At 41.7% G+C, this 25,639-nt stretch overlaps 1 protein-coding gene across 1 annotated transcript in view; it reads left to right on the top strand.

Annotated features, from left to right (window-relative positions):
* Positions 1-24,941, top strand: part of ADSS2 (adenylosuccinate synthase 2) — a 32,639-nt gene extending 7,698 nt beyond the window's left edge. The window contains exons 2-13 of the mRNA XM_029934849.1: positions 3,156-3,258; positions 4,057-4,125; positions 4,881-4,931; positions 10,973-11,039; positions 11,294-11,401; positions 12,640-12,721; positions 15,171-15,297; positions 16,523-16,677; positions 18,343-18,467; positions 19,633-19,730; positions 22,450-22,599; positions 23,771-24,941. Of these exons, the coding sequence (XP_029790709.1) occupies positions 3,156-3,258; positions 4,057-4,125; positions 4,881-4,931; positions 10,973-11,039; positions 11,294-11,401; positions 12,640-12,721; positions 15,171-15,297; positions 16,523-16,677; positions 18,343-18,467; positions 19,633-19,730; positions 22,450-22,599; positions 23,771-23,823 (1,188 nt within the window). The 3' untranslated portion in view covers positions 23,824-24,941. The remainder of the gene's footprint in view (positions 1-3,155; positions 3,259-4,056; positions 4,126-4,880; positions 4,932-10,972; positions 11,040-11,293; positions 11,402-12,639; positions 12,722-15,170; positions 15,298-16,522; positions 16,678-18,342; positions 18,468-19,632; positions 19,731-22,449; positions 22,600-23,770) is intronic.
* Positions 24,942-25,639: the final 698 nt, after the last annotated feature.

Here is a 25,639-nt window from a genome sequence, read left to right as displayed (position 1 = left end):
CATTCTTTTTCTCCCCCTCCCCTGTTCTCTCTCTCTCTCTCTCTCTCTCTCTAAAATAAACCTTTGGAAAAAATCGATTTTGATTATTTTAAATTAAAACAATGAAAATGACCTATCTTAGGAATGGTTTATAAAACTACAACTTATATCAGAAACTCTGATCTTTAGCTCTGAGAACATAGAATTTTAGTTTTGCTTCCCCCCATTATCATGTTCTAGCTTATGTCAGTGAGAGATGTTTGATTCTTGATCATTAACCAGCTTATTTAATATTTTATTTACATTTAATCCTAAAGCAGGAATAAAAGTCGAAGAGAATCAGTAAAATAAATACCAAATTAGGGGATGTTTTGTGACTGGTGAGACCTGTTTGGATTTTCTTTCATATGTTTATTTTTTTCTTCAATATAGTGAACTTGCATTTATTCTTTATATTCAGTACAGGAAAAACATTTAAGGCATTATAAACTTATGTTTTCCCTCCAAGTTGCCACATAATTCGCAGTTACTTTGGGTTCACACTGGTTTCTTTCTTGGGGTTTTAGAGGGTAAATTGCAGTATTTAAAATGCTTAAAAAATTAAGACATCCAAGAATTGTTAGACAGTATTTTCTCTATCGATAATATTGATCTGGAAAACAACATTGCTAGTCCACAGCTCTTTTTACTATATAATAATTAAACACTTTCTGTGTTATTAGTTAACGAATATAAAACATACACCTTTGATGATTAAAAGTGTGAAATGCTGCATGAGTGACTGGGATCATGTGTTATGGGAGTTTAACAAAACAGCATGAGACAGTTACATGTAACTATCATGTGAATGTATGAGTACAACTGTGGCAGGAGTAATTTATTCAGTTTGTTCTGCAGAAATTTTGCGTTAAGAAGCAAGTAGTACATCTCCGTTAAAAATAGACAAGAAAATTCTTCTATCATTTGTATATTACTCGCTGCCTTCTCCAGTGCTACTTATGAGAATTATAAGTATATATGTTATATCGTACCCATACATATACATTTAAGTGTATATGTAATATATATTGTATATGTGTGTTCTATATATTGTAAGTGTGATTAAGTGTATATGTTCTCATTACTCATTCTGGCATACTTGTAGCGCTGCCCTTATGAGAGGCGGTGTGATCACAGATGTGGAAGCCTGCGCTTCACACTCTTTGCCTTCCTCACTCACTGGAGGGTGTGGAGGTGGGTGAGGCGGTGCTTGGCAGTGGTGCTTATATCGAAACCTTGTTTTGTTTGCTGTTTGCTAATATACTGACCTCTCCTTGGACTAGTCTGGTCTGTGTTTGGAGAGCACTGCCTGAGCTCCCCGGGTTAATTTTGTATATTGCACACAATTGAATATTTCAGGTTGGCAGCCAAATAGACACATAAGATTTGAAGCTGCATCTGTCACGTTTTGTAAAACCCGACAGTTTACTAAAACATATTTCATGTAAGATCACCTTGTCAGGAAGCTGCCTATGAGTAACTCCCCCTAGGCTCACCTCAGATATCTTTTCTGCGGAGTTTTGTGTTTGGAGATTAGAAGCTGACCTACCCCAGCTCCCCCAGGGCACTAATGACCAGATATACTAATAAGCACACTTAACATTTTCTCCCCTAGCTCCTTAATAGGATAATCTAGGGTTATTCTGGGTATATTTAACCATATTTTCATGCTCAACCAAGTAGAATTTAAATGCGATTTAAATCCTATAGTAAGCCTGACTATAGGACATTGGTTATTGAAAAGGCTAGTTAATGTCTGAATGAGCTCAGCTATTCACAAAAGTGCGATTTTCAAAGGCTTTTGCAGCTGGACTTTTCCAGCCTGAACCACCACCTGTAAACTTGGAAGAACTTAACAAATTAAGCCAGTTTATCCACCTAGCGTCATCTCTCACAACCCGTAACAAGCCGCTTTATTAAAAAGGTTACTGCCACCATCCTAGCTTGTCTTGGTAAAATATTATCTACGAGAATAGGGTTTGGTTACACAATAACATGATTGGGCACCACCAAGTTAATAATTGTTTTACCAAATGATTATATTAGTACATCTATAAAAGTAGTTTTGTGTAAATTAGGAGACTGTAGAAATCTACTCCAAAAATTGTGGTGTAGTTTTTTATCTTAGGCAAATGATGGATTAAAAAAATAAACTGGTTTCACTGAAGTAATAATGCTTTACTGGTTTTTTTGGTCATAAAGTCACAAGTACTTTATAACAGTTGAGGACAACTTTATTAGATTTAGTGAGTTGTAACAATTTAGAATTCATAACAAATGAGCATTTTTGTAGGATCTCCAGAAAAAAGATTTTTCCTGAAAGTTTGGGGGAGGTTTCCTACATTGTAATAAGGCATGATGAAACTGGCATGAGGGAGAGAGTGGAAGAAGAGCTATAAACACCAAGTAAGAATCGTCCTGTGAGTTATTTTTACTTTAGGATTCTATCAGAATTGGTGGCACACTTCTACAAGTGTGAAGTCATGATAAAGTATGCACCAGGAAGTGTTACTGTGACATTGTCTCTAAGGACAAGAGATTAGAAACAAGCCGGACGCCTCTCTGGTGGGAAATAAATTCTGTATGTGACCACTGTAGGGCTGTGAAGAGAATGAGCTGGTTCAGTGTGCACGGTATGGAATGCGCGCTCAGATTTGCTGAGTAAATACAGGCTGCCCAGGAGCATACAGTTCACTGCCATCTGGATGTGCACAATAAAACAGTATACAGGGATTGTTCTGTGTTTGGGTCAAATATCACAGATAATTAAGTAGATTGCTACATATCCTCTGTAATGCCCAAACCAGAATAGCTAATTGTTCCCTGTACTTTTTCCTCACATTTTCCCTCTTTTTAGAGGGGAGATGTCTTTCCACCTTCTAGAAACCTGAATTTCCTAGTTTTCTAGATCCTGTCAGGACAAACCACGCCAGGGCCCTGTGGTGGGGAAGGAAGAGGGGACAGCCAGATTCTCGTAAAGCCTCTAAAGAGTAAGTGTTTGTGGCAAATGTAGTTGGGTTTTCTTCAGTTATACTGACATTTTAGAAGAAAGAAATTGCTGATTCACTTTGGAAGAGAGATGTATTATTTGTCTTATTTATTGTCTGGGTCAACTTTCCCCTGTCTTATATTTTCAGGGAGGAAATAATGCCGGCCACACAGTTGTTGTAGATTCTGTGGAATATGATTTTCATCTTTTACCCAGTGGAATAATTAATCCAAATGTTACCGCATTCATTGGTGAGTGTATATACACTGAACTGTTTAGGGGTTTCTCCCTCAGTTGATAATGGGGGTTCATTTTTCATTACCCAAGCTGATTTCATCTCTCACTGCTCAAATAATCACTGATCACTTACTAATCTCGACCTTGGTACCTTGTGGAATATACCTAACTTTGGCTATTTTACAACTCTCTTTTAGCACTAATACTTTTTGGAATAATTTGCATTTAACCGTGGTCATTGGTAATCTTAATTTTATAAAGTAGTATTAGATCATCAAATCCACTTTCCAAACGCTGATGAACAGTAAGAAATACAAGAGGTATCTTGTGGATTGATTCTGAACCCTTATAACCCTTATAGCATGATGCAATCTGAAGCTTTTTATCCTAGTTTTTATCTTTAAAAATGCTAATCACAGCTCACTAAATTGATTTTATGGCCACTAATAGGATGTGATTCCCAAATTTTAAAGACATCGATTTAGCGTCATTGTAACCTGGCTCAGTTTGGCTAGACCGACCTCACCATGTTCTTTCAAGATAGTTTCACTTTGTTTCAAAGAAATTTCAAATCATATTGGATGTAATTTTAGTGTTGTGTATTTACATTGCGCTCCGGTTAAAAACTTGGAATCATTTCTGTGGTAATTCCTGATAAATCAGATATTCTTTTTGTTTAGTCCTTCATTTATCTGCTGCTCCTGATGAGAGTCATCATAGATGTCTGTATTTTACTACCATTGTGTATATCTGTATTGGAAGTATAGATATTTAAGGTTGGTTTTTTGTTTTTGTTTTTTGTTTTCCTTTAGGAAATGGTGTGGTAATTCATCTACCCGGATTATTTGAGGAAGCAGAGAAAAATGTCCAAAAAGGAAAAGGTATGAAAGACTGACCACTTTGCCTGGTAACTAGTTGTTTATTGTAAAGTTTGTTGGAAAATCTCATGCCGGACAAAACTTAACATTTTGTCTTATACTTTAAATATTTTTTACTGTTTATTTATTTTTGGGAGAGAGAAAGAGAGAGAGAGAGAGAGAGAGAGAGAGAGAGAGAGAGAGAGAGAGAGAGAGAGAGAAAAAGCATAAGAGAGGGAGGGGCAGAGAAAGGGAGACACAGAATCCGAAGCAGGCTCCAGCTCAAAAGCTGTCAGCACTGAGCCTGAAGCGGGGCTCGAACTCAGATGGAGATCATGACCTGAGCTGAGGTCTGACGCTTAACTGACTGAACCCCCCAGGCGCCCTTAATCCCAGTCTTTATAATTGTCTTTATGATTGTCCCTTTTCTTAAAATTCTCTTCCTGCTCTGCAGCTAATGCCCCCTCCCTGCATCTAATAACATTTCCCCACAGTTTGCTTTTGGATTCCTAGAAGTGTTTTTTGTGGCTCTGAGTGGCTTGAGTTTGAAGCACTTTAAACATTTAGAAAGATAGAATTTGTGCATCCATGTGTGTATAATGAATGACAGGTCAGTACATTCCTGTTAAGTTTATATCCTGTACAGAAGGCAAGATGTGTAAGTGATTACTTCTGTGGAAAAACCCTTTGAGACATTGTATCTCTGAAGAAATTAAGGTTTAAAAGGTATAAAATTATGCTAAATGTTCAGTTAACTGTAATTTTTTTCTCCTTTTTAGGTCTGGAAGGCTGGGAAAAAAGGCTTATCATATCTGACAGAGCTCATATTGGTAAGGGGCACATCAGGCATGTTTTTTTTAATAACTGCCTTATTCTAGGAAAGTTACCACCTTTAGTAGCCATTTTTTTTTGTTAATTTTACTGAAAACTGAGGATGGATTATAATAATTGGGCTCCAACAACATGAAATGTTAGTAATTTTTTTCTCTTTTCTCTTTTGATAAAGGACTAAGTTAAATTTTACCTACATCTGAAGAAAGAATTAGCTAACCAAATGAATAACATAAGGAACATTTCATGGGACATTTCTAATTCTATTATAAAATAAAGTGTATTGGGGCACCTGGCTGGTTCAGTCAGTTAAGCATCTGACTCTTGATCTCACCTCAGGTCTGGATCTCAGGGTTGGGAGTTTGGGCCCTGCATTGGGCTCCGCACTGGGCGGGAAGCCTCGTAATAAGAACAAATAAAATAAATCATATCAAATATGAAGAGCATTTATTTGCACATTCATACTCCAGTAAAAGCAAGTCTTCTATCTGGCAAAAATCTTTAGAGTGACTCTTTGTGTCTAAAATGTACCAATGTGGCTTTTTTAGTGGTTCAGACTTTATTCAGTATAGCCTCCTCATCCATTGTTAGAGCGAACTGAATTCTAAAATTCGTTTCAGCCAGCACCAGTAAGTTTGAAGTTTGTCTCCCTATTACTGTCCTACCTTTGAAGTGACAGAATTGTTAATTATCAGTAACAGGATTTTGGGACACTAACCAGGAAAGAGACTGAATAGACTGATGCAAGCTCTTAAGTTGTATTTAAATACAAATGTCTCCTGAGCAAGAGCTGCCCTAGTTTTGGCATTGACCTCCCATAACTTCAAGGTTCTTAAGGATCCGCAAAGTAAAAGTGCCTCCAAATTACCGGCAGAGACTTGAGGCCTATGGGTAACCTTAGTAACCCAATAAAATCATTTCTCTCAGGTAAACTGTGCTGGACTGACATACCTTGGGGGTTTAATTTGCTCATTTCTTCTAGAAGCTTCTTAGATCATTGACATCAGACCTTTCTTTTCTAATGTAAGGATTTAAAGCTGTACATGGGTCTCTGATACTACTTTAGCTACACTCCACAAATACTGACATTCTGTATGTTTATTTCCGTTCAGTTGAAAATCCTTTGTAATTTTTTTGTGATTTCTATTTGACCCATGAGTTATTGAGAAATATGTTTAAATTTGTAAATATTGGATGATTTTTCTGATTTCCCTTATTTATTCCCAACTTTGTTTTAGACAGAGAATATAATCAGTATACTCAGTGTGTGAGCTCAGTCTTCTTAAATTTGTTGAGACTTGCTTTGTGGCCTAGCATAGGGCCTGCTTTGGTTAGTGTTCCACATGCACTAAGAATATGTGTTCTGGGTGTTGTATGGAAAACAATTTGACAATAAAATATTATGGGAAAAAAAAATAAAAATAAAGAAGTTGTACTAATTTATCCACCAGAAAAAAAAAAATATGTGTTCTGTTGAGAGTGGAGTGTTCTTTTAAAAATATATTTTTAATGTTTATACATTTTTGAGAGACAGAGACTGAGCATGAGCAGGGGAGGGATAGAGAGAGAGGGAGACACAGAATCTGAGGCAGGCTCCAGGCACTGACCTGTGAGCACAGAGCCGACGCAGGGCTTGAACTCACAAACTGTGAGATCATGACCTGAGCCAAAGTTGGGTGCTCAACCTTCTGAGCCCTCCAGGCACCCCTGGGCTGTTCTTTGAGTGTCAGTCAGACAGTGTTCATGTCTTCTGTGTCCTCGTTGGCTTTCTGTCCACATGCTGTCAATCTCCTAGGGGCCATTGAAACCTCCAACAATAATTGGATTTGCCTGTTTTTCTTTTCAGCCCTTGTCAGTTTTTGCTTTGTGTGCTTTGGAGCTCAGTTGGATGGTGTGTCTGTTCAAACTTAGGTTCTGGTGAATTAACTTTCATCACGATGCAGTGTCCTCATGTGTATCGATATGCACAGGAATGCATGAGTCCATGGTTGGCCCGTTGTTCACACTAGCATCCTTAAACAGGTGTGCAGGGAGCTGCTGCGTTGTAATTGCGCCCTGGCTCATTGAAACGCCTAACAATACTTGTAAGAGATGCTTAGTGACGGAAAGGGACCTGAGAAATGGCTGAGACTTTACATTTCTTTAAACATTTGAAATCCAGGTTGTTTGGTGTCTGTCCTTTGACTCAGCAACTATCTGTTGAATGGCTACTGTGTGCCAGGCGTAGCCGTGGGTGCTGAGGGTGCAGCAGCAGAGAGAATGGAGCGTGTAATGCAGTAGGGCAGACAGATGACAGACAAGGTCAGTGTGTGATAAACACACCATGGCCTATAGTGACATGGTCTGAGGAGAGAAGGGAGCCACGGGTCACGTCTGGCAGTTTAGAGAAGGTGGGTAGCCATTTATAATTTCCAATAAAGTGGCTGGGGGTGTGTCACTGCCAAAATGATGTTCGAGTCATCTCCCAAGGGAGGTGACTGATGAAGAAGTTCTAGAGACATCCTGTACAACAGGATGTAGGTAGGTAGGTAACCTTACCTCTAGGTAGCAGTGTTCTCGTGACTTAAAAATCTCTTAAGAGGGTAGATCTCGTAGTTAGTGGCCACAATTCAAAAAGCCCAGAAAACCCAAAACACAACTTAGAGGAAAGAAGAGCTGAGGAAATAGAGGAGAAGCAAGCAAAGTGGGTATGACAGATAATGAGGCTCGTGTGGACACATTAATATGGTGTAACATTAATAGCATTCATAAAACTTAACTACCATAGTAGAAGATGGTGTTAATAAAACTTACCTACCAAAAGTGTACAATTATCTTCTATTTTAAAAATTAGACTGAGTCCCCAAGGCAGCATCTTTTGTTTTCAGTATCTAGGCTATAGACCATGGAAGAGATGTTCAGAGCAACCTCATGCAAAGAATGTTTTTTCAAAAACAGTATTAGTGGGGGTATTAAAGCTCTGTGCCATGGTGAAGCCTTATGAAAGTAATTATTCTGATTTCACTAATAGCTCCCCCGGGGCCTAGAAAAACCTAAGAAAACATTAGCTCAGTGGCAAGGTACTAAATTAATTACTGAAAAATATGGTTTGCCTGCTTCCCGTCGCCATTTATTTGTGGTTTGCAAGTTGCCTCCATGACTTATTTGGGCGCAGAGAATACAGCAAATATTTAAATGCAAAATGTTTTTTTATTCAAAAGAAATAGCGTACTCCAACATCTCACTTTTGCAAAGTCTGAGTTTTAATGAAGCAGCTTCTGAAGAACCCTTCTGGCTCCTCAAACGTAAATAAGGATACTTGTTAGCTGTACGTGGTAATAAATTGATCCCTCATAGTACATGAGAGCTATTGTTAGAAATAGTACCCGTTTTAACATACCACACACAGAACGCGTACACACGTTTTAGCCCTCCAGTCACCGTCTCCCGTGTTGAACAGAGCCCTTCTAGTGCCCTGGGAAGCTGCTCTGCCACCCATGCATGTGAAAGACCTGTACACTGACCACCGTACGACGTTGATGAAAGAAATTAAAGCAGACACAAATAAATGGATTGGAAGAATTCATACTGTGAAAGTGTCCGTCCTGCCCAAAGCACTCTACAATACCGTACAATCCCATCACATTTTTCACAGAAATAGAACAAACAGTCCAAAAACTCATATGGAACTACAAGAACTGGACCCGTCAAATCCGCCCTGAGAAGGAAACACCCAAAACCCCACACACTTCAAAGACCTAGAAGACCGGGATGGCAGTGGCCAGGGGCAGGCGGCTGGGAGGGGTGGTCAAGAGTCACAGACCTCCAGTTACAGCCTTACGTCATAGAGCTGCAAACCTACACGTGGTGACTATCGTTGGGAATGCTGCATGGTGTGTTTGAGAGTTGGCTAAGATCTTAGAAGTTCTCCTCATAAAAGACATCTGTGGCTACTTATGGTGATGGATGTTACCGGTGGCAGGCATTTTGCGATACGTACAAATGTTGAATCTTTATGTTGTACACCTGAAAGTAATGTTCTGGTCAGTGTATTTCAGTCAGACAAACAAAATTACTCTAATGACCTTTCCTAGTCCTTATCTACTCCCTCTCCCCAAGGTAACCACTGTTCTCTCCCTGGAGATTGGGTTCATCGTTGTTGTTTGAACTTCGCATAAAGTACACATTTATCTAATCCGTTGTGTCTGACTTCCATTCCACAGTGTGCCCATGAGATTCATCCTTAGTGTTAAATGAAGCAAATAATTATATACTTTTCTTTGGGGCTGGATAGTATCCTGTTGTATGAATATGCCACAGTTTATCCATTTTACATCAATGAAACTTTGACTCATTTCCAGTATTGAGTTACTAATTATATTGCTCTGAACATTCCCATAGATACCTTTCGGGGTGCAGTATGCCGGTGTAGTTTAAGGATGTCATTGCTACCTGGTTCTGTGGCACTAAGATAGTGATTTACAGGGTAATTTTATATCACAATAACTGTTTAGTTTGTGTGTTGTAATTACCTAGTGTAAGAAGTGTCAGAACGCCCATTCTAGACCACTCGGGAAATCTGATAACCACAGTTGGGGAGAGGACTGCCTTGACAATTTTGTAGCCTCTCAAAAGAGGGAATTAGGGCAGAAGAAGGTTGTAGGGGCTAAAGTTAACCAGAGGGTGGGTTAAGGTCAGGTTTCCTAGAATGTTTCTAGGTCAACATCTATAATTACAATAGTAGCCTTTAAAAATTTTTTTAAATGTTTATTCATTTTTGAGAGAGAGACACACACAAATTGAGTGGGTGAGGAGTAGAGAGAAAGAGACACAGAACTCAAAGCAAGGTCTGGGCTTCAAGCTATCAGCACAGAGCCCGATGCAGGGCTCAAAGTCACGAACTGTGAGATCATGACCTGAGCCAAAGTCAGATGCTCAACTGACTGAGCCACCCAGATGCCCCAATAGTAGCCTTCTGATGCCGCCAAATAGTTCTATTACCCAAGCCACCATTGCTTCTTGGGACCTTATATCGATCATTCTGTGTAAAATGTATACATTCCAACTTATTTATTTGGAAGCACTAGGGAAAAGAAGCCATGGTTTCATGTATGGAAAATGATTAAATTGCACCCTGCAAGTGGGTGAATTTTATGATACATAAATTATATTCCCTCCCAGCTTTTTAGAAACAAAAGAAGCCTTGGTTAAAAGTTCTAGGACAAAATTCTAGGCCTGCCTTTTCCATCAGTTAGCTATTTATTCTGTTAGTAAATATTTGAGAAGCTGTAGGCGCAGGAACCAGCTGGTAAGCCGAAATGGTCCCCGGACTCCTAAAATCCAGGTGGGAGGGCGCGAGCGTGAGTGTGCACACGCACGGAAGGGACGCATTCACATACTCTGTTCGCCTTGTAGCCGTCAGCATAAAGGAATGCCTGTGGGACCCTAGGGCAGAAAGGGGACCAGAGCATGGTGCCAGAAGAGAGGCCACATTAAAGAGTTCTGTCTTCTTCTTTTGAGCAACAGAAAGCCATTGAGGTTTTAAGGGCAAGGGGGTAGTGACATATTTGAGTCTTGGAAAGACGGCTTTGCTGCCTTAAGAATTAGGAATTAGAGCTATTCTGACTTTCCAAGAGTGGAAATATGCACACTCATCAGGAGGCCCCAGTTTTGGTAAGAGCTAATGGATGTTTGGGACTGGTGAGGGAGAGTGAGATGCCTGGAGGGTAGAACTTGAAGAAGAGAGGGTGTCTTAGAACATGGAGCCTCATAGAATTGTAGGGCAGGCTCCACAATTACCTGCTTACTGACCCGTTTTAAAATAATACAGTTTGCAACTAATAGGAATGAATGACTGGGCATATTTTCGTATTAATACACCTGTTGGCATTGTAACTTCACTCCCACCATTACCATTGCTTTCTAAAATGGATCCGTTGGATTCGTCATGATGAAAAAATGCTGAAGGGATTTATAACTTAAGTAATTTAAAATGCAGTATGTTTTGCTCCTCCGTGTGATCTCGGTTTCAACAACTGTGACCTGGTGTTTCTTGTCACAGTGTTCGACTTTCATCAAGCTGCCGACGGCATCCAGGAGCAGCAGAGGCAGGAACAAGCAGGAAAGAAGTAAGTGATTCTTGTTTTTGGTGCAGTTTAACCAGATTCAGACCCTTATGTTTAACTCTAGGCTAGAGGTTTAAGAAAAATGATTAGAATATCTGTTTAAATTTCAGAGAAAATCAATAGGATTGTGACAATAGACTGAGAGAAAATAGCATAAACAGAAAATAGTCAAAGTAACTTCATTCTTTGTAATGATCCGACCACAAGAAGTGCATCATTCTGGTCTAACTCAAAGCTTGTTTTGATTTATTTTTAAGCTTGGGGACCACAAAGAAGGGCATTGGCCCAGTTTATTCTTCCAAAGCTGCTCGGAGTGGACTGCGAATGTGCGATCTTGTTTCTGACTTCGAGGGCTTCTCTGAGAGGTAGCTAACTTGTGCTGCAGAATGGGAAGAGCAAGTGGGATTTTTGGAATTGTTCCTATCCAGGATGCGAATGGGTAAAATTGGTATTCTGGTTGAATGGTGGTGGTTGGCTCTTTTGTTTTATTGGGAATATTAAAGTTATTTTTTATTAATTTTAAATTAACTTCATGAAAAGTAACTTCTTGGTGACATCGTAGCAGTGCCCCAAGAAGGCAAATCCGAACTGAAATACAGGGATAGGAGGTTGGTATAGTTTACTGAGAACGCGATTCCAGGGGCGTGGCGGTTCTGTGGTCAGGTTACTGCCTCCTGGAGTCTTGACCCCTCAGGTTTTCGGTTCCAGAGGGAGACTCCCCCAGCCTAGACATAATTAGGCTCTTAGGAACTGGTGAACTATTGTGTACGAAGCTCACCTTAAAAATAGAACTGGCCTCCTGGATGCTTATGCTCTAGAAAAATCTCCATGAGAGACCTAACAGTCATCAAAGCTGTATGGTGGCTTGGCGTCAGGGAGCTAATTGGTCTCTGAGGTGGCATCAGAGATCCAGTGGCTGTGTCCAGTTTCAGGCCACAGTTCATGCCACAGGTGCCACAGGGCACCTCCGCTGAGAATACTAGAGACCAGCGGCTAAATTCTGCCTCTGTCTCTTTAAAAAGCATTCTGTAGACTGTCCCCTTTTGTTTCTCACACAGTGTAATATAATTTACACTGATTCACACTAATATAAATTGCACTGATGTAAGATCTTTGTCTCCTTCCCCTTCCCTCCACACACATCACCCTAATTATATGATTGGTATTCTTAAACTTGAATAAAAAAATATTTTGAGTGTATCACTTATTCATATGACTGATCTTTTATTTAGATTTTATATCTGAGAATGTAGCTTCAGTTTGGGATTGATTTGTTATGAAAACCACTTATCTACAGAAACCATTTGAGTCAAGTGATACTATTCAGACTATTTTTATTTTTTTATTTTATTAAAAAAAATTTTTTTTTTTTGAGACTGAGTATGAGTCGGGGAGGGGCAGAGAGAGAGGGAGACACAGAATCTGAAGACGGACTCCAGGTTCTGAGCTGTCAGCACAGAGCCCGACGTAGGGCTCAAACCCACAAACCGTGAGATCGTGACTTGAGCTGAAGTCAGATGCTTAACTGATTGAGCCACCCAGGTGCCCCTATTCAGACCATTTTTAAAGACAGCTAATGTCTTGATTTATCTATATTTCTCAGGTTCAAAGTTCTGGCTAACCAGTACAAATCTATATACCCCACTTTGGAAATCGACATTGAAGGGGAATTACAAAAACTCAAGGTAATACTTTCTGGACTCTTTAATGTTCTTTAGAAAAGTCGTTTGCCAACTGACATCTAAGATTGTTCATTGTTTTTGGGCGTTGTGTTAGGAACTGCAAACATAAGAATGAAGAGTGTACGGTCTCTAATTTCCTTTATGGAAATCACACTGTGAGTGGGAAGATGTGCATTAAATAATTTGTAATATAATCAGTGCCACACAGACGTGTGTAACGTAGTGGAAATAAGAACTTTTTACATCTAAAAGCATATAGGCCTACTGAAAAGGACAGGACGTGTTCGAGTCACCTCTCGTGATGTGGCTGAAATGAAATAGGGAGGGGAGCAGGAGCTCACAGGTCTTCTGTTGGTCTGTCCAGCAATAGCAAGTTCAGCTTTTATCCTGGAGTTAAGGAAAAGCTATTGAGTAATTCCAATCAGCAGAAAGACTTGATTTGGATTACATAAAAATCTCTCCTAGCAATGTGGAGCAGACATCGACGGAGGGACAGCAGGGCTTGTTGACTTCCAAAGCTGGTCAGAGTGGTTCAGGTCATGATCTCACAATCATGAGATCAACCCCACATGGGGCTCCAAGGTAGAAGGTGCTAATGCAGCCCTACTAGATATTGATTTTGGTGAGTGACCTGTGACTCGTGGGAGCTCAACCGAGCCCTAAAGTACTTAGGATATAAATAATTAATGTTCACCTTCCAGGATTTTAAAGCCTGGCTTGTATATTCAGGAATGATGGGAGTTTGTCCTCTGCTACTCATCTGTCTCGTTAGCACTGGACTCTTATGAGACTGAGGTCATTGGCAAAGGTTGGGGCCATGTTTGGCAGCTGTTAGGTGTTGGGGTGCCTGAGTTAATAGATTTCCTACCCCCTCCACCTTCCATTCCTCCCTGATCCTTGGTGAGTTTCACGCTGCTTCCTATGTATCTGTTTATTATTCCTTCTCTTCTGTAAATCAGTGTGAACATCAGTTCCAGAACTGAATAGGAATTTACAAACTTCCTATGTTATTCTAGAATGATTGTAGACTTTAGGCCTGTCTACTCACTAAATTCCTTAAAAAAAAAAAAAAAAGACCTCCAAGGAAGATTCTAAACATTGAGTATTTAGATTTCAGTGTATTGGTTATTGCTTAGGATATACTGCCATTTGTTTTCGTTCTGTCATGCAACAAATAATTTAAATTTATTGCTAGCAACTTGGAAGTATTTATGTGCTTAAGTATGGTTATGGCTTTTCACATGTGAATGTGAATGTGAAGTAGTGAATAATAATGAACAGAATTGGGTAAGAAGATTCTTAATAGGTGTTATTTGTTGAACCAGCACTTGAAGGAAATAAGGGACATGATGAATGGTACAGTTATTTCAGGCATAAAAAAAAGGACTAAAACAGGAATAAGCAGGAGACTAGAGCCAAGGGGGGACCAAACTTTCATCAGTGGGTGTAATATATTCTGGTGAGTTCATGAGTGGGTCTTGGAATTTCCATACTAGTCTGGCTAAATACTGAAACACATTTCAAACTAGGGGTTTGCTTGCTTGTTTTGGAGAGAGGGAGAGAGGGCGTGCGCATTGTGCATTCATGTGAGGGGGCAGGGGCAGAGAGTGGGAGAGAGCATCATAAGCAGACTCCAGCTTGGAGCCCCATGTGGGGTTGATCTCATGATTGTGAGATCATGACCTGAACCAAAATCCATAGACAGACACTTAATTGACTGAGCCACCTATGTGCCCTGAAAGTAGGTCTTATTGTATTTATACTTTAGACCTTGTGGGAACTCTTGTTTATATTACATTTTTAATTGAATTCTAAAATTAAACGGTATTATTAATTCTTTTAATACGTTTTGTGAAAGTTTTACAATGCTCATGTGTAAAATAGTATTTGATATTACCCACTAGTAATACTGCTGGGCTATTTGCGCCGATGGAATACAATGGCAAGAATGTTAACAATCAGTTATCAATATTTGCATGCTTGGCAGTGACACTTGTGACCCACACCAACATTTTGTCAATCACCCTGATGCAAGTTTTAAAACTTGTGGTTACAAACGGATTATAAATGGAGCTTTTCCAAGACCTCACAGAATACAAAAGCACAATGGACTACACTCAGTCCTTTTATTTTCCTCAAAGCTGGTTCACGAAGAACGAGTCTTGGCCATGAGGAAGGTTGTGATCACAACTTGCAGTAAGGTTGATGTGGAACCTTTGAATGTCGTTGTTTCTCTACTTTTCTTGAGTTAGGGTCTCCTTTCTGGTTCTGGGGAATCAGGACGAGAGACCAGAGCTGGTCCCAATGTCCAGTAGCGTGAGTACCATGACCACCCCCTCCTGTTTTGCGTTAGTTAAGTTCACAGTCATAGAGTCAGGTGAGTCTTACTGGTGCTGATCATATTGTACATTTATTGGTACATACTGGAATTGGTTTTTGTCTTTCCTGACAGGGTTATATGGAAAGAATTAAGCCAATGGTGAGAGATGGAGTGTATTTCCTCTACGAAGCGCTCCATGGACCACCAAAGAAAATCTTGGTAGAAGGTGCTAATGCAGCCCTACTAGATATTGATTTTGGTGAGTGACCTGTGACTCGTGGGAGCTCAACCGAGCCCTAAAGTACTTAGGATATAAATAATTAATGTTCACCTTCCAGGATTTTAAAGCCTGGCTTGTATATTCAGGAATGATGGGAGTTTGTCCTCTGCTACTCATCTGTTCTTTGAAAGGAATGTTGTGGAAAATACATGTGTTCAATTTTTTAGTTTATGCGAAAAATGAAATCATTCTTTGGGCCAGTGGGTCTGGGATTCTGTAAACCGATATTCATTGTTTGGTTCATGTTCCATTTGAGGATGAGAGGAATCCTATGGAAAGATCTTTACTTTTAATTCAGCCTTTCTTTAAATATAAGAACTAATAAACACTGTCCTCAAACATGTCCACTCTAAGGTCTGTGGAACTCTATGTAAGACTCTGAACAGATTAGGGCATTTCTTCCATTTTTGAAAGTGAATGAGTTAATACCTTCCAGCTCCTGCCACATGAGGTTGTTGGCCTCTCCATCTGAGCCTGACCTCTCAGCGTAAGTCTGAGTGTTCTCATTTCTTACTGGCCTTCCATTGATTAGCTCTTGACTCCCAAGTAAACCTATGAAAGAAAACCTGTATTTCTATTACAGTAGATAATGTATTTTTGACTCCATAATATCCCTGTGCGATCTGGAAGGCAGAGTGTCTGATTGGCTTAGTGGATAGTTGAAGTACGAACAGGATCTTTGGGGCTGGGGGAGTACACCCCTCTCAGCGTTCCTGAACACTATGGGGACTCTTCCCTGAACGGAGATCAGAAGGTACGACAATGAAGACCACGGGCTTCTCTAGGTTGCTGCTGTATCCTAAACTTTTTCTATCAAGGGAATAAAATAAATTTGTTTTCGAACTAACAGGGGGAGAGTGTTAAAAGTACATAGATTATAAGTTTCCCTAGTGGACGAACACCAAGGTTTTGACATCACGTCATATAGTGGCCCTCAAAGTACCCACTGGGCAGAGTTGAGCATGCACATGCCCACGGAGCCTCTCCAGCACCCTCACTGTGGGGCCAGCTCTGACCACCTGTGCTATTACCTCGTCACGGATAAAAAGGATCAAGAATAGGACACCGAGGTTTTGAGGGGACAATTCTAATCACGTCTGTCCGCTACCTAGAATATACGCCAATGCAGATTTTTCATAGGAGTTCTGTTTCCGAGTACTGTGTATCTGTGTGTGTATAGTTGAATGTTTGTCTCTCTTTTTAGGAACTTATCCTTTCGTGACGTCTTCAAACTGTACGGTTGGAGGGGTCTGTACCGGGCTGGGGATGCCCCCTCAAAATGTTGGAGAAGTGTACGGGGTCGTGAAAGCCTACACGACTCGGGTTGGCATTGGTGCTTTCCCTACAGAGCAGGACAACGTAAGCCTGGTTTTCAGTTGATCTAATTCTGAAAGGTTTTTTTTTTAATGTTTATTTTATTTCTGAGAGAGAAAAACAGAGTGTGAATGGGGGAGGGGCACAGAGCGAGGAGACACAGAATCTGAAGCAGACTCCAGGCCCTGAGCTGTCAGCACAGAGCCCGACACGGGGCTCGAACCTACAAACTGTGATCATGACCTGAGCCGAAGTCAGACGCTTAACTGACTGAGAAACTGCTGGGGGTGCCTGGGTGGCTCAGTCGGTTGAGCATCCAACTCTTGATTTTGACTCAGTTCGTGGTGTCAGAGTCATGGGTTTGAGCCTCGAGTTGGGCTCTGCGCTGTGTGTGGAACCTGCTTGGGATTCTCTCTCTCTCTCTCTCTCTCTCTCTCTCTCTCTCTCTCTCTCTCTCTCTCTCTCTCCCTCTCTCCCTCTCTCCCTCTCTCCCTCTCTCCCTCTCTCCCTCTCCCTCTCCCTCTCCCTCCCTCCCTCCCTCTCCACCCCCCCTCCCTCCCTCCCTCTTTCTCTCTCTCTCTCTCTCCCCCCGCTCCCCTCTCTCCTTCCCCACCTCTGCCTCTTAAAAAAAATTTTTTTTAATATAATCTATTGCTTTTTTTCCTTAACGAATTCTTACCTTCCTGTGCACCTCGCTGAAGTGGCGGCAGGTCGGCAACAAAAGAGAAGGGTTGGAGGGCACTTATAGGTACATGTAGGTGCAAGGCTCATGTAGGTGGGTTCACGAAGGAGATTAAGGAGGTGGAGGAGAAGGGAGTGGTTAAAAATTACAGCTGCCTTGTACCAAGAGCCTAGTAGGAGCCAGGGCTGAGGACAGGGACTTACTGGACCTGAGCTGATCCTCACCAACACTCGGTGGCCACAATGGCTCACCAGGCTCTGTGGAAGCATCATATACTCAGAGCTCTGTGGGCCTCACGACAGCTCAGGGAGCTGGGAGGTGGCACCATCCCCTTCTGCACATGAGGAAACTGAGGCACGGAGAGCTGCCGTAACTTGCACGTAGATGTGGGGCTGGGATTCAAACCTGACAGAGCGGCAGCCTAAAAACCACACAGTTGTGTGTCGATGTCAGAATACGAGAGGTGATGACATGATGACTTTAATCAGAAAGGCGTAAAGCAGGGAGTGGATGGCCCGTGGACGGAAGGTTAGGATGTAGACGAGGGCTGCGGCCCAGAGCGGGCGAGCATGCCGGCGGCCTTTTTCTCTTCTGACGGGCCTTGTGCTGTCAGCGCCTCCTTGCTGGCTGAGAGTGTGTCTTCCCGCTTTCAGGGAAAGTCATCGAACTCCAGGTGTTCTTGGGACAATTCACTTAACTTGTCTATTTTAATGAATACCTAAAAGTTTATGTTTCATCGATACCATATGTTATTTTTGTATGCTAATCTAAATTTTAAGAAGTTATCCAACATCATAAAAATGACTGGTTTTAAAGAAATGGTAAAAAATGAAGCCAAAGGTGGATTGCTTCCAAGTAATGTCTCACATACATCCATCCCCTGGATGGAATTCTATCTTCCACTTAGTTATTTTTTTAAAGATGTTCATCTCCAGGAGACTTTGGCTTGTTATGTGATCTTAGATGTAATTCTACTAGATTTACAGCGTTGGTATTATAGTCCAAAAGCCCTATTTCCTGTTTCCCAGGAAATTGGAGAATTACTACAAACAAGAGGTCGGGAGTTTGGGGTAACCACTGGAAGGAAAAGAAGGTGTGGCTGGCTGGACCTCGTTTTGCTCAAATATGCTCATATGATTAATGGATTTACGGCGTGAGTATTCTTAGAAACACTTATTTCTGGACACTACAGGAGGGTTCGTGACCATAGGTTAGGTTTTGTGGAGAGCAACGTTGAGAAGTGGTAATCAGTCTGTAGCTACACCTCCAAATGCAGGTGTAGCTCACGGTACAGGTGCGCCAAGACCAGGGGAAGGGACCCCACGTTGTCTTCCTAGACGTCCAGGGTTGGGGAAAGGAGTCCTGATCCTCCACACATGTGAGTGTAGAGGGGCGTAAGGTCGCTAGATAGGCAGGTGGATGGGCGCACTCTTCGTATCCAGACGGGAGGCAGCACAACCGAGCTAGTGCACAGGCTTGATGGATCTCTGACTCCTGTTTTCAGATCTCAGAGTCGTGTGCTGGGCTGTGACGTTGGGCGGGTTAATCTCTCCGTGTCTTTTTCATCATTTTAAAATCTAGATGATAGCGTCTACTTCTTGCAAGTATTTTGAAAATTAGGCGGGAGATACAGTGAGGACAAACAGCACACTGCCTGGCTCCCTGAAAATCTCAGTAGAAGTTGCTATTGACACATGTACATAAATATGGACATAAATGTACTCATGTCTGTATTAACTTGGCTTAACTTGTAGCAAATAGCACAATAAAGGATAAAAAGATAACGTGTGGAGGAGAATCTCAAACCTATTGTTTCATCCAGTTCCATACAATTTCTGTTTAAAGCTATTTCCCAGTTTATTGGGAGAGTGGATGTTTCAGGAAGAGGTCCTGGATGCGGTTCGCTCACTCTGCTTTGACAGTTTCTGAGCAGAAGGGCGTGTGGTGGATGTGTGAATGTCCGTGTCTCCTGCCGCCCTCTGTGTGGGCCAGTGAGTCCTGTGTCCCACAGAATGTGTCCTCTACACTAGCCCGCTGCCCCTCGCGTACATGTCAATCCCTCATAGGAAAGCGAAGCAAGCTGGTCAGGGGAAATGGAATTATGAGAGCTCCTCATAAGTCGTTCAGTTAAGTCATTTGTTTATCATGAGGAGAATGCACACTTTATGCGTGGCGCACTTTAGCATATGATCCTAACCAGTTTTCAGACTTGTTTGGAGTGCGTAGCTTGGTACGAGTTCTCATTTACTGCCTCATCACATTAGATGGAAGGGCCTCGAAGGGCCTGCTCTCTTAACATTGCCTTCCCTTCCACTTAGGTTGGCACTTACCAAACTGGATATTTTGGACATGTTTACGGAAATCAAAGTCGGAGTTGCTTACAAGCTAGATGGTGAAATCATACCTCATTTCCCAGGTACGTTTTTCAGTCTGTGGGACACAACATTTTTAGGGGCGTGCGTTGGAGCAGTCTCATCAAGGCCTTCCGTATGGTTGATGCTGTGTGGCCCCAGGGGCGCTGTGTTCTGTGTGAATCGTGCGAGAATCGTCACTTGGCCTTGGTTTCGTGACTGCCACGAGTTAGGGCTCTGGGCTGCAGGAAGCTTGTGTTCAGACTCAAAACAGGAGAGAGGAAACAAGGCAGCTCTGTGGCCCCTGGCTCTCATCTTCCCTATTCTGAAAGTAACTTCTGTGTAGGCGTTCTTCTCCTTGAGAGGTGTGGGTAGGAGAAGAGGCTGCTTGGAAGGGTGAGCAGGCTCTGAATGCAGTCCCCCACCCCGCCCTTCAACCACACCAGTGAGTTTTCCTAATCTCCTGTGTCAAGAGGGGGTGGCTGTAAGGAGACTTCCTACATGAGGCTGTGTGTTTCTTCAAGCATATCTGTAGCTACTTGATTTCGTCACTCAGGAAGTTCAAAAATGTTACCAGCTTCCAGAAATAGGAACTAACTGCTCATTTGTTTAGTCACCCTGTAAGACCGGGGACCCGCCAAATAAAGGAATATCAACTAGCCTAATGGAGCTTGGTAGGCTGGTAGGTTTTGTGACTTGCTAATGACGACCAGTCCTTGGGAGCTGAGGAATCCTGTACGTTCTCTCTCAGAAACCCCTTTAGAGCCATTATCTGTTTAGCCTGACATGTGGGCCATCTCCAGTTTGGTTTCTCTTGGCTGTTTTTTAACTTGATTGTGGTTTACTTTTACCTCTTCTTATTCTTCTTTTTGGTGAGGGGGTTTAAGTCTATTTACTTATTTATTTTTGAGAGAGACAGACAGAGAATGAGCGGGGGAGGGTCAGAGAGAGAGGGAGACAGAGAATCTGAAGCAGGCTCCACACTGTCAGAGCAGAGCCTGATGTGGGGCTCGAACTCATGAACCGGGAGATCCTGACCTGGGCTGATGTCGGACATGTAACGGACTGAGCCCCCCAGGAGCCCCATGGATCACCGTGTCTGTGTCCAGTGACTTCTGGGTGAATGTGCTTAGGTTGTAGTGACTCACATTCCGTCATCTTCCTCTGAAGAGTATTGGTTCTTGTTTTAGGTGCTGTTGAATTACTGGCTGATCATCTCGAACTTGAATGACTTGGTTTTCCACTGTGTTTGTGCAGTTATGTGAAGAGCCCAAGGTGCTTCCCAAAGCTCTAACCTGGGGTGTGTCCGTGCACCAGTTGTGTTTCTCTGTGGGTCTTGGCACAGCTGGGTGTCAGGCTTGGACAGTCTGCAGTTAGGTGTCCTCTGGGGCATCGCTTTTAATTTTCTTCCTATTGTTTGTGTATCTTTGAGAGCAAGCAAGCAAGTGCACAAGCTGGGGAGTGGCAGAGAGAGAGGGAGGCGTAGAATCCGAAGCAGGCTCCAGCCTCCAAGCTGTCAGCACAGGGCCCGACGCAGGGCTCGAACTGGTGAACCTCGAGATCATGACCTGAGCCGGACACTTAACCAACTGAGCCACCCAGGCGCCCCGGGGCATCGTTTTTTTTTTCTTTTTTTAAAGAAGCTGATGCCAGCAGGGTTACTGGGGTGGAGAGACCTCTCCACTGTGGCAGTGCTGGTGCTCCAGTGTGTCCTGCCCCTTCCCTCCCGTCAGCACTGCTTGTCCTCTGGGATCTGTCCCACTCAACTGTGTGACACCTGCTATCTGTAAGCCTCCAGGGGTCCCTTTCTTAGGATGCAAAGTTGAACGTTAGCCATGGGACTTTCACGGGGTCTTCTGAGGATGGGGAGCTTTCTGGATAGTTCCTTCCTTTCTTGCACTTGACCGTGATTCTGGCTGTTTCAACTCCCCTGAAATCAGGCCTCTGCCTGCTCAGTCAGTGGGACCATTGTTCTTCTCTGACTCGTGTCCTGACCTACAGTCCTTGGGCAGAGAGTGGGGGTGTTCTCAGGACTTGCTCAGGAGTTTCCTTTTTCTCAGAAACTGCAGTTTTGTGCTGCCTGCTGTCCACATTGACCGGTCATGGGACACGGGCCTCTGCAGGGAGGCAGCCCTTTTCAGCGGAGGGTGGTCTCTGGGGAGATTCTGAACCTGATCCTCAGCAGGGGGGGTTTAGCGTCCCTGTCCTGAAGCAGGAAATTTGGACGGTGCACCACAGCGGTCTCTGGTAGAAGAAAGTGTTCTTACCCTTGTCCACTTTTAGTTTCTATCAGGGGATACAGAAAAAATGGGTAGGTGAGATCATGAAGGAAATTTCCATCCAAGCTTTTGTGCATTCACAAAAATAGTAGATTTCCCAGAAGAGAGCGAGTCTGCGAGTCTCCTTTCTGGGAGATTGCTGCCTTTCTGCCCACCCACAGCCTTTGACCCACAGTGGGGAGTTCTGAAAAACTCTAAAAATGGAAAGTTTGGCACCAAGATCAGACCTGATTTGAGTTGATATTAGAACCAATAATCTATCTGCTTCGAGTGAATAATCCTATTGCTACAGGACTGTGTTTGATTATAAAAATACTGTCTCAGATGGAAAATGTACTGTTTGACCTTCCTGAACTCTGACAAAAACACATTTTTTGTATATTTCAAAGCGCACCAGGCTCCAAGGATTTTGAGAAGAGATCAGGAGCCTGTGATCTAGCAAAAACTTATTTAGCAGTAGACGCGGTTATACCATGAGAAAACGTTCGTCCTCTTTAACTTTCAGCAAACCAAGAAGTCTTAAATAAAGTCGAAGTTCAATACAAGACTCTCCCAGGTTGGAACACAGACATATCAAATGCAAGGACATTTAAAGAACTACCTGTTAATGCACAAAATTACGTTCGATTTATTGAAGACGAGCTTCAAATTCCAGGTAAATATAGACACTTTATGAACAGCGTCTCTACTTTTCTCTACTTCTAACTTGACTTGAGATAGGATAAGAGAAAGATTGTTACTACTTTGCAGCATGCTCAGGATTTGTGCAAATGCCCAGGAAGGTACCAAACAGTCTTATTTCTTAGGATAAATATAATCACCTTTCTTTAATCCTTCAGATGCCTGAAGACAGCAGGTTACGTCATGCCCTTTTGACCCTGTCTTCATGCTTGTCTGGTTTTTACGCTGTGACAGTCATGCTTGGTGGTAACAGATTCTTTTGTGTCTTCACCTCCACCAAAACTGGTTTGTGGTCTTTCCATTTAACATTCTGGTTAAAGCACCCTCGGGAGTTGGGGGTGCTTCTGTCAAATAATTAGGAAATAACAGGTACAGGAAATAGGAAATCCAATTTGAAAAGGTATAAAAGAAGTGGAAAGAATAAAACCATATTAAAAAATAAATCTGAGCTGGCCGCGGAATTAGGCATAACCAGGTTATTATGGCCCTGACCAGTTGCCAAAAGGCTTTAACATGTTGCTTTCTTTGTTCTTCTGCTCGTCTCAAATACGAGTCTGGTTTTCCACATTGCTAGCTGGCCTGACCAGCCCAGTGTCAAATTTAGTCAGCACGTTTGCTATGGTTCCCAGTCAGCACGGTTTTGAAATACATACAATGACTTTAACAATGACTTGTGTGTAAAATACCATAAAGGTGAGGCACACTGTTGAGAGATTCCTACAGATGGGTACAGGCTGTGCGCGTTAAAACGGTATTCGCTCCCAGATACTTCTATGTTTTGGAGGTATGAAAGTTACACTGATGCTTGAGTGACCTCCTAGCATCCTATACTTATCAGATGCTTATGTAGTTATTAGGGACGTGATCAAGGGTTCTTTCAGCCTCTGCTGGCTTGCGCCAGTATCTTACTAACCTAATTATCAGACGTTGAGAACTTGGAAATACCCTGCAATTAAAACTGGACCAGGAAAGGCTCACACCTGTGCTGGGTGCTGCCTGCCTGTTCTGTCAGGACAGCCACGGATGGCAGAAGGCCCTGGCAAGGCTAACTAGGACGCTGAGGAAAGTGGGGATCTTTTCATCCCAAGGGCCAAACGTTATAAACAAATTAATATTATTCTTCTACTTTTTTTCCCCCATCCTAGTTAAATGGATCGGTGTAGGCAAATCCAGAGAATCTATGATTCAACTCTTTTAAGGATCTCCAGGGACACAAGAAACAAACACTCCTTCAAAGGGAGGTGGGGAGAGGACTTTCTTAACTATTTCATTTCTGATCTGCAAATTTCAAGAGTAAAGACATTGGAGTGATTTTCAAGAATAAAGACATTGGAGTGAGTTTCAAGCCCTACAGCTGTTTCCAGTCATTTAAGGCGGCTGGCTGGTGTGGAGAGAAACTTGGGTGTGGTCCAGCGTCCGCTGCCTTCACTGGCAGAATCACCAAGTCACGTTTTCCTCCTCGTGGTGCCACGTTTTCCTTCAGAGTTTAGTCCTAGTATGATCCACGTCGTTCGAAATCTAAGAGAATTCCTTCCAGTGTAGTTTCTCTTCATTATTGTCATTGTGCGTTGTTAGGTTTTACCTCTATTAAATGGTAAGAACAATTAATGCAGTTTTGCACAAATAATTCTACATTCTAGTCATCCACTTTGTCGTTGTAATCTTTGCTGTCAGAAAACAATGATGGAAAGAAGGGTTCTTCTGTAAACGTTCGTAATGCTATAAACTGTTTAACTTGTAAACTGTTCAGTTTCCGCTGAGACCATTGCAAAGTCGAGCTTTGGCAGGGGGGAGGGGGCTATATTCGTGTGTCCTTTAATTTGTACAGAACACAAAACTTATTTCTCTCTGTAAATTATTTCATACATTGGACATTTAATTATGTTTGGAGAAAGGCATTCCTTAAGACAACAATCTTAATGTTAAAAAAATTAGTCATTAAAAGATCGTTGTGCTAATTGGTGGATACTTTTCTTTAATTTCAGGCATTAACTCTGAAATGTATAGCTATCGCCTTTTATCTTCCCATTATTTATAAATCTAGTGGATTGATTTTTCAACATTGTGCCTGCTGATTTGCCTACAAAATCAACTATAAGTGTCCAAATGAATTCAAATTGTTGCTCATAATTTTGGCCATGCCTTTATTTTTCTTTTTTGGGAGAAAAAGAGGTGTTGTTTTGACAGTTAGGCTTCACATAGTGTGTTGTAGATTATCCTTTGATGAACTATTTTAAATGTTTAAATTAGGTGCCACTTAAATTTATTTTACTATACCATCAATAGCTGATTAAAATGAACCAAATGTTTCTAGTATGGTTGTGTATTGTGTTTTTGTTCTGGTAAGAGAAGTTCTAGCAATACTTACATGTAAAAGAAGCAGTTTTCTCCCTGGAGAATGTAGGGATGGGGTGGGGAGAGATCAAAACAACCTTACAAAGGAGTCTTAACCTCTTGTCTTCACTGGACATATTTTCATTGATAACTTAGTTCAGAAATTTCTACAAGAGAGGCAGCCCTGTTGGCTTTAGTAAACAAAAAGGATTATATAGGTGATCTTACAGGCCCATTACTGATGTAAAAGTAATTTATATTTCATATACAATAAATAATTCTTATTTTTTCCAGCAGAAATTGAATAGGCTTTTATTTCTCCTTACCCCTTTATCTTCCTACTTGAATTTCAAATTATGTTGAGTTGAAATTAAGTTTATAAGTCCACATCCTTCATCTTCAATAATGTGAGTCCAAATTATTGAAATGTAATTTTAGTAATGGTCCAGAGGCAGGTGTGAAGAGTTATTTGGTGGATGACTTATTTGCCAAAGAGATTACTTAAAAGAAAAAAAATAAATAAACTTAAAAAAAAGAGACAAAACAAAAACTGTCTTGGGGCAACTGGCTGGCTCAGTTGGAAGAGCATGTGACTCTTGATCTTGGGTCATGAGTTTGAGCCCCATATTGGGTGTAGAGCTTACCAAAAAAATAAACAAACTTAAATAATTCATTCTCTG

Source organism: Suricata suricatta, chromosome 3 (genome assembly GCF_006229205.1).
Source record: "Suricata suricatta isolate VVHF042 chromosome 3, meerkat_22Aug2017_6uvM2_HiC, whole genome shotgun sequence".
Classification (NCBI taxonomy): Eukaryota; Metazoa; Chordata; class Mammalia; order Carnivora; family Herpestidae; genus Suricata; species Suricata suricatta.
Note: the sequence above shows the minus strand (reverse complement) of the source record. Positions and strands in the feature narration are given on the sequence as shown.